This window comes from Macadamia integrifolia, chromosome 6 (assembly GCF_013358625.1).
Source record: "Macadamia integrifolia cultivar HAES 741 chromosome 6, SCU_Mint_v3, whole genome shotgun sequence".
Classification (NCBI taxonomy): domain Eukaryota; kingdom Viridiplantae; phylum Streptophyta; class Magnoliopsida; order Proteales; family Proteaceae; genus Macadamia; species Macadamia integrifolia.
In genome coordinates this window covers 34771773-34786338 of record NC_056562.1, presented here as the reverse complement: position 1 = coordinate 34786338, position 14566 = coordinate 34771773, and the positions used below count along the sequence as shown (strand labels likewise).

Here is a 14566-nt window from a genome sequence, read left to right as displayed (position 1 = left end):
AAAAAAACTCTCCTAGGGGAGGTAGCAAAGTGAATCATTATAAATAGGGAGCTCATATTCACTAAAGTTGAAATTTTTTCCCCTCTTCCAGAAAGCTGAGTGCATTAATTTTCTCTTATTTTCTTAATTTGTTAATTTTTTAAGAAGAAAAAAAATGAGCATTTGCATGTTCTTCCACAAAATTATTTCAAGTCCTCCCATGGATTAATGTATCAGTATCTGTGGGAGTATTGGGAAGTCAATATAAGAGACATAGCAAGGACAGAGATGGAAACACATGGCCAACGCCATGGATGTGCCAGAAATACTTGCTGTAATACTAAAATGACTACTTTACAGCTGCTTTAGCCATCTTCGTGACGAACTCTTGTGTTGACGGAGCAATGGCCAGGAACCAAATTGATATTTCCACAATTTTAAGGGTAACATATAGAAATAGTAATTTAAAGTAAAGAAAAACAATATTATATTTTCACCAAATGAATGGTATCATTTGTATCATCACATATGGGTACCAAAATGGGTGGCAACTTTTGAACTGCTGATATCAAAGGAACTTCCGGTGCCTGTGTCATTATCGTATTAGAAGGGTTGAAAATCATATGCATCTGACAGTAAGGTGTCATATAGCCATTTTAACCACAAGTTCTAATAAGATGTAATCTTCCAATGGAAGTATGTAACTAAAAATCAGTTTCGATCTAGCTCCTCTTTTAGATAAATATAGGGGAAAAAAAAAATTAGGACAAGATGGAGGATCTGTCGGATACCTTTAGACGTGTCTGTCCAGCTATACCTTTCACCACCGCAAGGGGAAGACCAAGCGACTCGTTCAATATGTACCATGTGCCATGAAAGAGAGACACTCAAGCTAAGAGTTCTAAATTTTACGGAGAAAGTATTTCAATTTAGTGATGGCCAAAACATAGACACAATCAGCCAAAAGAACCTCAATGTAACCCCTGACTGACTGTGGGTCATACTTGAGCTGTAAAAAGCTTTCTTCAGTAACTTCAATAGAGTTCTCCTTGAGAACATCTTGGACTGTTATACCACTGAATAGCAATAGATCCTCTAGATGGATTCCATCCTAGTTTCTATTTTATCTGCTTTCTATTTCATTGTAATAGTTAAGGATCCTTTCTAGAAGGATTCCTCTTCAGTGTTTGTTTGGAAGCTAAGTAGCAAGGAGAGTTTCTATTCTTGTAATCAGTTCATTGGTTACTATTATAAATAACAAGAAAAAGGGCACACTAGCCTGAAGATTTGATGTTTTGAGAAATCTATGCTCTATGTGAGTGTGAGCAATATGGTCAATCAGTCACAGCCCTTGTGGTGCAGCAAGTGACAACCAAGTTGGTGATGCCCAACTACAGGACATAGATGGTGATACCTATTGGTCATGTCTCTTTCTTTTCACCCTTCTCTGTTGTGTTTTTTTACAGCCATACTCTCTGTTCCAGAAAGTATTCCAGCACTCAAAACTCTTACCATGGCATCCCTAGGTGAGTTCTTATCTTCTTCTTCTTTGTTCTTATTTAACTTCTTAACACTACTGCAATGAATTCTTTCATATCTGTCAGTTTTTCAAACACTGTTATGAACTTATGATGTCCATTATATCCTGTTGGACAGCAACCTAGTTAAAACTTCAGCCGAGGGGTTCTAAGAATCTGTCCATCAGTTTGGGCAGATATTAAACTATTTTACTCTCCTCCATCCCTATTCCACTCAATATAAAAACTTATATGTTCACCTGATGGCTGGTTAGTGAGTCATATCAGTTTTCTCTACTTGTGATTTTGCTGTTTTGTGACTCACTAATTTCTGCCTGCCCATCTCAATTTCTCATCATCCAACTGTTAACTTCCTTTGATATTTTTACCACTTAAATGCCCCCATGGGTTCTCCAGCATATCTTATTTTCATCTTCATCAGGTACATCATTTAGGAGTCCAATTTAGTCAAAGTTTCTGCTGTGTTTTGGATTATCAAGTTTTCTGCATGTTTGTTAGTGTTGGTTTACTTCAGCCTACCAAACCTCATCAGCGTCACTCACCTATTAAAATTAATATTAATATTAATATTTTGATACGATAATGGTCTCAATTTAACGCACAAAGAAAGTCAGATCCTTCACAATACATAAGAGACATCAAAAGCGAAAAAATGGAGCAATTTTTTTGAGAAGTTCTGCACTAGGGAACAATCTTTGCATATGATACTTGTAATGACTAGCCTCTAAATCAGAACCATGAAGCCAGATACTTCTTTGTTTGGCCAGCTATATAATGATACTTGTCCTAAGCGTAATCAATCATATAAACCTTAAACAGACAAAGTATGGGATAAAATTATAGAAAAATTGACATAACCCATATTTCCAATTGACAGTAACAACCAGAAAAGTTCTGGTAAATCAAGCGCTGGTCTTGAATAAAGGGCCATCAAGGCCAACATTCTCCATACCCAACTGATTGTACTTATATTAGCAGCCTTTTTTTTGCTCATACCATGGAGGTTACACTCTCTTTTGGCCTGCTTCCCTTGATGCCATATCTTCTATTCCTGCTTTTTGACTTTTCTTCTCTCTGCTAATACAGGAAAAATAAATTGCAACAAGCAGAGTTCTGCAAGTTTTATTTTGCAAGTTACCCCTAAATGATCTTTTATATGTGTTTAGATCACCTAAGTGATATTCCATTTCTAAATTCACAAGCTTCAGTTTATAAAGCAAGGGTAAACACCCCTGTCCCCACTTTCTTTTGAGGGAATAGACAATTAAAGGAAATTAAATGGCTCGTAAGAAAAAAGGAAAGATGACTGATGAAGCCAAAAAAAATCCCAGATTCCAAATAGGAATCAGAGATCAGATAAGAAGCTTCACAGGCCCAGATCTGAATTATTTCCTGATAAACAGAGGCTAAAGAGCTTGCTGGTTTGCTGATTTCAGTAGCCTATGATGGTGAGAAATTGGGGTTGATAGAACGAAAGAAGAGAGAGCACAGATATCAATTCGAAAAGACAAGAGAGAAGAGAGAGAGAGAGAGAGAGAGAGAGAGAGAGATACAATGTTGTAGGATAGAGAGAAAAGATATCGGTCAGTTCAGGGGAAAGAGAGAGAAAATGAGGAAAATGAGGAGCCTTCACTTGGCACACGCTTTGAAAGAAAAAATTCTTTAATTCAACTCCTAAAGTTACACACCATACACTTTGGTTTTATTCTACTCACCTTCAAACCTTCCAATTCCAATGTTGATTTCCATAACTTCAACTTGGCATTAATCCCTACAATTATCTCATCAACCAAAACAATAGGTGCTTTGAGTCCTTTTAGAATTCTGATGTTCCATCAAAATGTTGCTCCATTCCTTGATAAAGTACAGATGTACAACTACAAACTTAACAGCTAATTTTCTCTCTAGGCTATACTCCATTTGAATGTTTTCTGGGTTAAAGTTTCCATAACTCCATGCCTACTAGGTTGTGATTTTACTTTCTGGAATTAACACTAGCAAGGTCCCTGCCAAAAATCCGACCAACTTGGTATGACATTTGGGAAAAAAGGAGGGGGGGGGGGTGAAGCACTTCTGTCTGATATGCAAGGTAAACTATGTCATTGGATCAGATTAATTAATAGATAAGGATTGGCATTTGGCATCAAGAATAAGCTGAGGTGGATGACCTGTAAAGGGTCTACTCAATTTAGCAATTATATAGATTATGTGTCTGTGCATTGTACTGGTAAAGCGTACAGGGTCTCATTCCTGAGGCCTGGGTTCAAGTCTTATCTTCCTCCTCCCCTCCTGCCCAAGCTCTACAGCCCCAACAAAACATAAATCAATAAATAATCACCATGTAATAATGTAGTGCTTTCTTAATTTCAGATGAGGAAATAGGTATCCAATAGATTCTGACTTTGATACAAAATTCAATTGATTGTCAAGATATCCATCTCATCAACAATTAATTGAAGGGAACAGTGTGAATAGTGAAACTTGTTTCAGTACCTTCCCAAGCTCATTAAGCCTGGCCACTGCCTGGTCCCGAAGAATTTCTGGATACAAATCACTTCTGCCGCTGTCAGGATTACCCACCCTGTACCTGTTCATTACAAATTCAATATGTAAGGATTATATAAATAAAAATCCGTGGATAAATGAAAAAAAGGTAAATATTAAAAATATATATATCATACTATTATATAAAACCACGAAATGACAAATCTTTCACTTGACAATTTTATCCTTTCTTCTTCATTATCTCTTCTTTTTTTTCATTTTTATTTTTTTAAATTTCCGGTAACCTTTATATTATTATATTTTTGTAATACTTAATACTATTTATCTCTCTCTCCTACTTTTACACGATTTTGCCCAATCTTTTTCGTTTTTTAATATCATACATATATTAATTTTATCCACTTTCATTTTTTTTTTAACTAAAACTTTTTCTTTCCTTTTCTTACAAAAACTCTTTCTCTCTTTCCTTTTTTCCTAAAAGCTCTCTCTCCCTCGCACACGATTTTTCTCATTCTTTTTTTATTATATTTGTATAATACTTAGATATTATCTCTCCCTCTCTCTCTCTCTCTCTCTCTCACACACACACACACACACACATGGTTTTCTCCATTCTTCTTTCTTTTTTTTTTTTGAATATCATATATTAATTTTATCCACTTTCCTTTTCTTACTAAAACTCTTTCTCTTTCCTTTTTTTCTTAGAACTCTTTCTCTCCCTCCTACCCTCACACAATTTTGCCCATTTTTTATTTTAAAAATACCATAAATTAATTTCATCCGCTTTCCTTTTTTTTTTTTTTAAATACCTCTCTCTCTCTCTCTCTCTCTCTCTCTCTCTCTCTCTCTCTCTCTCTCTCTAAAAGTTACACATATTAGCTCACTAGACTGGTCTATCAAGAAGCTAGGCAAGTCCACGTGTAATACCCTACTTCTTAAACCCGGTCTGATTACACGGTTGATCCGATTTAACCATGCAGGACCCGAACCGGAGAAGGTTAAGGCAGGTTCCTTATGGACCATGATGGCAAGGGTGACTTTGAACACCGGCTGGCCAGACAAGTCCGAGTCAGTGCCAGAGGAGATGGGTGTACCCAAGCCGTGTACATACACATATCATAAGGCCATGTACGGATAAAGCAGGTATGTAGTAGTATCTTAAAGCGCATACGTATATTATATCTTATGTTGAGATTGAGATTCGTGCCGAGAGTCGAATTCCATCAAAATCCCACTTGGTGGCTAATTTTCGGCCCTCAGGTGGGCGGTCATAGGTGGGCGAATCCGCCCACCTGAGTGACCCACCCATATGTCACTAATGATTTTAAGAAAGTATAAATAGCAGGATTTGTGTTTTTTTTTCAATATCTCATTTATTAAACTGAATGGTTGGTGGGAAGATTTAAGAGGAGAGAGAAACGAAGAGAGAAAAGAGAATGAAGAAGAAAGGGGAAGGAAGAGGAAGAAGAAATGGATTTCAATGGCGCCAAGTTTTGATCTTCCCATTCCGACGCCGGAAGAGTGATCTCCAACACGAGATCTACGTTTAGAGGTGAGCAAAGGCTAGGTTCCTTAAACTTTCACCATACCCAAGTAAAACCCTTGATTTGGGTAGAGTTCCTTGAGGTCTTGTAAATCTCCATTGAGATGATAAATCTAAGGTTTAATAGATGGTTTATGTGTTGATTTTGAAGGATTTGAAGAAGTGTTTCCACAGTTGGAGGAGCATTGGTGATTTGAAATGATTTTGGGGTTTTGAAGGAGTTCTTGAGCAAAGAAGGTAAGATGGCTTTCCATTCCTTAAATCTAACCTAGATATAGGTTAGAACCATCTTATGAGACTTTGAATGTATGGAGAATGGATTTGGAAAAACCCCATTTGATTCCCCAAAGGTTGGGGAAGGTTTTGGGGAAAAATGACATTTTTCCGCCAAGACCAGTGAGCCAAATGGCCCGCCTGAGGGCACCCGACCTGAGAGGGCAGGCCCTCGGGGCCAACCGACAGGCCAACCTGCCCTCTGGTCATGACCGGTGGGTCGACCTACCCGCCGGTCATGACTGGTGGGTCAAAACAGGTGGGCTGTCCGACCCACCCGAGAGGCTCCCAACGTGATTTTTACGTCCGAATGGACCCAAAACGGACGTGCCACTTTCTTTTAGGATTCTAAACATGATTTTGTCATCAAATGTTGTTAATTTTGAGCCCAAAGTGGTGAAATACTAACCTCAGTCACTTATGATAGGTTCACCAAAACTTACACTTCTCGCACCGGATCTCACCCGTACCGAACGTGAGTCTTTGTACACTACAGGTAAGTGGAGAGAGGACGTTTGACCTTGTTTCAAGACTTGTTTGGCATTCATCTAATTGTATCTAGACTAGCCATGTCATCATGCAAATGCTATGTAGCTTAGCCATCCTCATATTTTATGCCATGTGTGCTGTGTTTATTTCTCAATGCCAAATGATGATATGCTTATGTGATGAATGTTGACATCATTGTGCATGATACATTAATAGACTAGATGTCGTAGTCGGCTTGGAAACGAGTGCGTTGGTGGCCTGTGAAATGGGACGCGGTGGCACTATGCAATCGTACTATGTCATATAGGAGCATGCGGTTTAGGATTATCATCTTCCCGTGCTACGACCCTTCCCAACAGGGATTGAGGTGTTGGGTTACCATTTGGGGGGAAGCAATGGTCGCGGTTGTCGGGTCACTGTGGTGGTTAGACATATGCCTGGCTGGTCATTAGGACAGTCGGCAACCTCGGTGGTATATTCAAGAGGGCCAATCGTACTGCTTTAAATTGCTAGAGTCAGCACCTTTATTTTCTGTCATTTACTTTTATGTTGAGAGCCAGTGGTCGGCATGTTTTACTTTTTCGAGTACTCAAGGTGGGCTTTCCCCGATAGCCCTATGGGAGTATCGCGGGATGGAGTTCGCGGCTCGTACCCGGAGCATACGCGCACTGTGGTTGTAGTAGCACTAAACCAAAGACCTAGTAATGTTGTTTAGGTGGAAGTGATTAAAAATGAATTGCATAGCATATAGTGCATATGGTTGTGATTTGTTGTGTGGACTGCTATGTGGTCCTTCTTTTCACTTACTGAGCTAGTGAGCTCATCCCACGTGTGCGCCTCTTTTAGATGATTTTACAGGGCATCAACCTAAAAAGCAAGGGTCGGGCCCCACAGTTGAATTCCCTGAAGAGGATTGGTGGGTCCCTGAGGAATTAGAGCACGGCAAGGATTGCCCGTGTGAGGGCTGTGCTGTGGGATCGCAGTTTTGATACCGAGCTGAGCTTGACTCTTTGATTTTTGATGATCCCTTTGATACCGAGCTAAGCTGTACTCTTTGATTTTGATGATCCCTTTGATACTGAGTTGAGCTGTACTCCTTGATTTTTTATGATCCCTTTGATACCGAGCTGAGCTGTGCTCTTTGATTTTTTTAATGATCCCTTTTGTGTACTTGATATGTAAATTGTATTCTTTTTGTGTAAATATCATGCCTGCGGGCCCACATGTACTTAACTATATATTACAATTTGGGTATCAAGTATAATGGGAATATTTACAGGTAAATTAAGTCTTCCGCTGAACTAATGAACACTTTCTTAGTTGTGTGTATGCTGTGGTTGGATACTGTATCAGATGATCCTGACAGGTTTTGGTTAACTAGTGTTAACCCGGTCATTGGCCCGATTCTGTGTGAACGGGGTGTGACACCACGTCTCTCTCATATTTTTTATTCGATTCCTGTGGAACTAGGTTCTCTTCTTTGTTCCAACTCCTGGTGTTTCATAGTAGCAACGCCGGTGCAACGGTAACTAAGTTACTAACCCTCTCTCCTCTTATATCCTTTTTCTTTTCTTACAGATTGCAGATCATTCCTCCCTATCTCCATTCTTTCAAATTGTTATTTTCTTTCACCCGATTCTTTTCTTGTAGGTCGTAGATCATCTTCTTACACAGTTATTGTTTTTTTTTTTTAATTTATATAAAAGCGGAAGCAACTGTTTAGAATAGTAAATTAAAAACTAACATGAATCTACTGTTTAGTATAGTAAATTAAAAACTAACATGAATTTACTAACCTCATCAGAAGGCAAATAATCAAGAGGGATTGATTATGCATCAAAACTCAAAAGGCTCTTAACCATCTATGGAATGTGCTTTCTCATGTGAATGCACGATCATGTTACCCACCAATAAAATTAACAAATAGAACTGAACATAGAAAGACTGAAATTATGAAGACCCACACGAAACGTTTAGGCACAAAAATTATGAATTGGCAATCCAAGGGACTTTACACCTCTCCTCCTCTATATGGGTATTGCATTACAAACTTGTCTGATAGCTCAGGAATTCCCTATGGTCATTGTTGCATTCTGAACAGGCTCTCTGTATAGCAGCAACACTAAAGGTATTTTTCCGATAGAATCTCAACTCTTAACCTATTATTTCTCTATACCAAGGATAGCTTTTGCTTTTAAGTAGAATACGGCAATCAGAACTAAATGTATTTTCTGGTAGAATCTCGACTCTTAACCGATATTTATTTGTGTTGCAAGTATTAGAATCAAGCTAATATATGAACTCAAGTCTCTTACAAATGGCAAATATACCGAATAAGGGAAAAAGACTAGAAGACATTCTTTCTATTAGTCTTTTCAAATCTATTTCAGATATAGTTGTACATGCAAATGTTTGCCCCCAAATAAAAGGTCATTGCATCATACTATCATAGTTGAATGCCACCTAGATGTTTAGTATAGACTCCCCATGGAGCAAAGGTGATGGTGGTCATAATGATACAGCAAGCGAATACACAAACAAAGAAAGTTTTTGTACTACACAGTCATTTGGAGAACCAATGATAAAGAAAGGGAGAAATCAAAAGAGGTGATTCATGTGAAAGCAAGAAGAGGCCAAGCTACTAATGGCCACAGTTTAGTAGAATGGTTTTTTGAAGAGTGCTCTCTTTGTTAACTGTGTTATTTCAACTTTAGTAAGAGTTCTAAAAAAGATATTAGATGTGCTTGGTATTTTGGATATTATTAATAATTGAACTTATGAACATGGTAGTAGCATTGAGTTGTCAATTGTTGCAAGTAAAAGAAGGAAGTAATCATGGAAGCTAGATGACAAGGACTACCATATATACAATGCCTTGTGGTTTTCTCTTCTCCTACACTTTACAGCCACACACCCAAGTGCGGGTAAAGCAGAAGAATTTTAGTTTCTTTTCTTTAACCTTCTTTTTAGTTGTCTAGATACAAAGTTTTTGACAAGGCATGAATGTAGAAATAAAGTTGTCTCTATCTCTGTCCATTTTCTTTTTTTCGTTTATTGAAGTATCAGCTATCTATTATATGCTTCTTTTTTTTTTTCTATAGGGAGGGGAAGTTGATAACAGCTAGGAGGCTCGAACTTGAGACCTCCCAATGAGCTAGAATACCAGTGAGTGTTGGCTGATGTATTTCCTATGATGTTGGTATTATAATTAGTTTTTGGTGATGGATATACTTCAAATTTTAGCTTAAGTTATAATACTATTTGTCATGTTGTTAGGTATTCCATTAATCCATTGTGCATGGGTTAATTCTTTTCCTTAAATGTCTTGTATAAGGTTGATCTTTTGTCCCAACTCCATTTCTCTCTTCCGTTTTTGTAATTTCTCTATCATCCATTAATAGTTGAGAAAACTATGATGTTCTTACTGATAAAAATTGTGCTTATTGGTGAGTTTTGCTCATGTCTTTTTGTTTAAAGTTTTAGGGAGAGGATTGGGCACACAACTAGAAATAGAATGACTTGTATATCTCTTCCCTTTTTTTCTCTTAAATATATATATATATATATATGTATAATTCTGATATGATAATACTAATGGCACTAACCAGATAAATAGCCCTTACTCACACTACCAAAGCCATAGACAAATTTATCTCTCTCTCTCTCTCTCTCTCTCTCTCTCTCTCTCTCTCTCTCTCTCTCTCTCTCTCTCTCTCTCTCTCTCTCTCTATTCAAAGGGGGAAAGCCAAATTTATTCTGAAAGAAAGGATGTTGAGATTTGGTGCATAAATGAGAGATATTGTCCTTTCTTATTCAGATTGTGCAGTTTAGGTATTGAATATTGGGTTTTGGTTCCCTCCATATTTAATTATTTATGAAGCATTGAAATAGTTATACTTGTGTTGAAATAGAGATCAACTATGTAATAGATCCTGTTAGGTTAAGCATTGTAACAATAGCAGCTAAGACTTTCGAAGTTGAAAATTACTAATGAACTATTATTTGGAAAAGTGTGGATGGCCATTTATGATTGTTAATACTCCCTAAAGTACTTTAGTTTCTTCTGTGGCACGAATTTCACACAATACAATAAAATAAACCAGTAGAATGAAATACATTAGTCAAATTGGCCTCTTTCCCTTGCATGCATCTCTCTCCTCTCCATTCCTCTCTTACTTTTTTTTTTTTTTATAAATTTCTTTTTCTATCTCATGCACAATATATATCGCAAATACATGCACCCACATATATTCTCAAAACACAAAGACAAAGAATGCTACCTCCTGTTATAACCAATAGGAGGAACAAAATGTTACCTCCTACTATATTTCAAAATTGATCGAAGAATGACACATCTTGTTCTATCTTCGCTCTACATTTCTTTCACTGACTTAGAGAAGGCATTCGACATTTATAATATTCATTTTTTTTTTCTTGCTATGAGACCATGAACTTTATTTTAAAAAAAATAGAAAAAGAGAACATCTTTGTAGATCTAATCTTTCTTTCCAATTGGTTTTTACAGAAGCTGCTCAACCATGCAAAGCTAATTTGGACACTGTTGAATCTACATAACTGAAAAGCTAACCTAAGAACTTTATCTCTAATTGTAAATTGCAGGAGAATGTAAAACAAGGTTCTTGAGTTGCTTCCAGGGTTATGGAAGCTTGTTGGTTTTCCATAAGAAGCAATTTTGTCATACTAGCATCTCCTCGTTCACCATTGAAATCTTGGTGTGGAGACCATTGCAAGGATACAAAAAGAGTTTGGCATTTTTCTTCTCTACAGTGGTTGTGATGAAAGCCCCTCAAACCTCAATCTCAAATAAAATGTTCTTTTCTAACTATAAATAATATAGAAGGTTGCTCTCCTTTTTTGTTTTTATTTTTTGGATCCCCACAGATATTTTTCTATACCTTTCACATGTCGTAGTTAGTTGTAAATTTGTAATATGTCACCATCTTAAAAGAAGATTCACTCATCAGGTTTCATCACTAACCATCTCAAAGGATAAAATTACATCATTTCTCCACTTTTTCTTTCATGTTTTATGATCTACAATTTTGTTGTTAAATCTCCTTTAGATTCAACAAAAAAATTGTATCATTAGACAAACATTTTTCATTCTGTCCATTCTCTATTATTTGTTATCTATTGTTCTTTGTTTAGCGATCAATTAATAGTGCTTAAAAGTTTTTATATGTTTATAACTTATAAAAATAAATAAAGTTCAAATCTGGTATTTATGCTTTATTTCGCTACTTTTTTTAGACTATTTATTAGTAAAAAATAAAAAATAAACTTTCTTTTATTTATATAAAAAAATCTTCCCTCTCTCTATCTCTCTCTCTCTCTCATATATATATATATATGCATAATCTGCCTCTAAATAGAAAGTTACTATAATTAAACCTCTAAAGACTATTACTTATATGTTTTTCTCATCCTTTTGTCAAATATGACTTGAAGTCCATCTCTCTCTTTCTCTCTCGCCACACAACAAATGCCCCATGTGCATTTGCATGTGTGCATTTGCTAGTATATATATATATATAGGGCGAGTGGTAGCAGGACGTACGTATTGCAATCTTATTTTCAATTTCTTTTAATATTAACCGTCCATTTAATATTAGATTAATCTAAACCATCTATTAGTTTTTTATATTGGAACTGATTCCTAGTTTTTAGGGTGGAGAGATGACGGACGTGGTTACTCAACTTGTCTAATATTTTTTTTAAATAAATAAATAATAAAAATCTAATATAAGCAGACTCCTCCTTCGATTCTGCTGGGAAATCTCAATTCTCTCTCTCTCTCTCTCTCTCTCTCTCTCTCTCTCTCTCTCTCTCTCTCTCTCTCTTGCTTCTTCTTCAATGTCGTTCCTTCTTTCTACAGCTGCCATCATCATCATCATCTCTCTCTTTCTCTCAAAATAGGATGAGGTAAGAAAAAAATCAACATAATTATTTCCAGGCACTGAGCATATGAGAGACTTAGCCACACATATCCAAATACCATATTTACATATTAATCATCAGGGAAGGGATTTGGACAGTAAAGCTTGCATGTATGGCAGAGGACAAATTTGAATTAATAAAGTAAACAAAGCTGTTGAATATCTAGGATTTTATTGTTACTTCTTGGGTAGATATTATTAACCTATGAGAATTTACCATTGATGCAAATCTTTAGCGAGATTGGAAAACAAAACTTCAACTAGACTTGAGAGCATTGAAAAAGGAAAAAGAAAGAAGGAACAGCCTTGAAGAAGAAGCAAGAAAAGAGAGTGGATCGAGATTTCTAAGCGGAATCAAAGGAGAAGTTCGTTTATATTGGGACTTATTATTATTATTTAATATTAATAATATTAAACAGAGTTGTAAACAGTTACAACTCCGTTAGCAGGATTAACATATTTAACAGGTGTCAATCATATCACTTACGTGAATATTCACTGGCTCCGGGTGTTCCGCATTCCTATTTTTCTGCACGTACCACGAGCATTTTGCCATATATATATATATATATATATTGGAAACTTCATTTTTACTGCCATATTACGATTTAAGGTGTAAATCCCAAACCAAAAAGGCTGGAAGGTACAGAATTGAACATAATTTAGTAGAATATGTAAATCGGATTGACCATGATATCGCAAAATTGTAAGAAACCGAGTTACAAAATAAATATACTCTACAGAGCAATAAGCCATTAACTCCTAAACAATAAAAAACAACAGAAATTCAGAAAACATAGCCAAATTAGTTATACGCTTAGAAGTTAGATCGAAACTCCATTGCACGATCAGTTAAACAATATGTCCTAGAAAAAAAAATATATAAAAAAATATAGAAATTCAAAAAAACAAGACAAGTAGCATAAAAGAAAACCAAAAATTCAAATCTTTTCAGAGAATTATAATAAACAAGGAATAGAAACTCCATTGAGCTTCTAACTCAACTAAGAACAGCAATAAAGAATCCAGAAAACCCTAAATTACAACTCATTTTACTTGCGAACAAATAAGCAAGACAAGTGGCTGAAATCAGAGAAAGCACGAGAAACCAAGAAAGAACCAAAGAAACTCCAAAGGTTATTACAGTTTTCGAGTTCCATCTCATGGAGACATCAGCCTTCCCGAGATGAGGAGCCATATCTGCAAGAGCCAGAAACTCGATAGACCAGAGAAAGAGAATCGAGTCAGAGACGCAGAGCTTAAAAAGCCTTAAACGAAGGGAAAATAATCCTCTGTTGTTCTCATCCCTGTTTTTCCTTGTTTTGCTACCTACAGAACGCGACACGTGGACAACTTTAATATCAACGCACCGGATGTAATAATCCTCACCAAATCTTGACCGTTGGTCTCCTTATTGTCCACGTGTCGCGTTCTGCAAGTAGAAAAACAAGGATGGAAAAAACAGAGGATTTTGATCCCGAACGAAGACAACAACTGGAAAGAGTGGATCTATTTTTTCTTTTCTGTTTTTTGTAAATTTTTGTTTTACCCCAGCATCTAGTGGCTCTCGTTAACAACTCGAAGAGCGCTAAAGTGCGCTTCCCATTGTAGGAAATTGGCGACACTGTTCCATCTTCCACGTATTCATGCACCTTTCTTTGTGGCTCTATAGTCTCTGTGCGTATCCAAGTCATAGGCACAATTTTTTATTGTATTTTTGTTTCTTTTGCTTAGCGTACGCATCAAAAGATTTAATACTGCACTCATACATGAACAAGAGGATCCAGCTCGTCTCCAATGACTAACGAGCGTCCAACGATAAGCCGGATGGTAGACATGTGGCAATGATAAATCGGCCGACTCAACGAACTACAACCCTCTTTTTATTCTTTCTCAAATCGCTGAACATTTGCAGAGCTCGTCGATGAGAAATCTGTAATCGTTCGACACTCCTTCCCTTCTCTTATTTCTCCTCTCGGTGAATGATCACAGACGATGTGCTCACAGTTACCGTCCAGAAGCTTCCTCCACCGGAACCCAAGAAACCCAAGACCATCTAGTTCAAGATCTCCTGAGCCATACAACAAATGTTAGCAGAAGATTTGGGGGAGTTTAGTGTATGTGCGAGCTTTCTTTTTCTTGTTTCTAAGTTTCTAAACTAGTTGGGGGGGTTAGGGGTTTATGGTTTTCCTTCGATTAGCCCTGTTATCATTAGTATCGAATGAGAATCATGAGCTTTTTTGGGGGGAATGAATGATCGATCAATCAATTCAATGGCCAGT

The 14566-nt window shown here is 36.7% G+C and overlaps 1 protein-coding gene across 1 annotated transcript in view; it reads right to left on the bottom strand.

Annotated features, from left to right (window-relative positions):
- The window catches only part of LOC122082251 (allantoate deiminase 1-like), a 20696-nt gene that overhangs the window by 2123 nt on the left and 4007 nt on the right, over positions 1–14566 (bottom strand). Inside the window, exons 2-6 of the mRNA XM_042649718.1 lie at positions 14296–14355; positions 13394–13484; positions 4011–4104; positions 920–1090; positions 771–827 (exon numbers count right to left, since the gene is read on the bottom strand). Of these exons, the coding sequence (XP_042505652.1) occupies positions 771–827; positions 920–1090; positions 4011–4104; positions 13394–13484; positions 14296–14355 (473 nt within the window). The remainder of the gene's footprint in view (positions 1–770; positions 828–919; positions 1091–4010; positions 4105–13393; positions 13485–14295; positions 14356–14566) is intronic.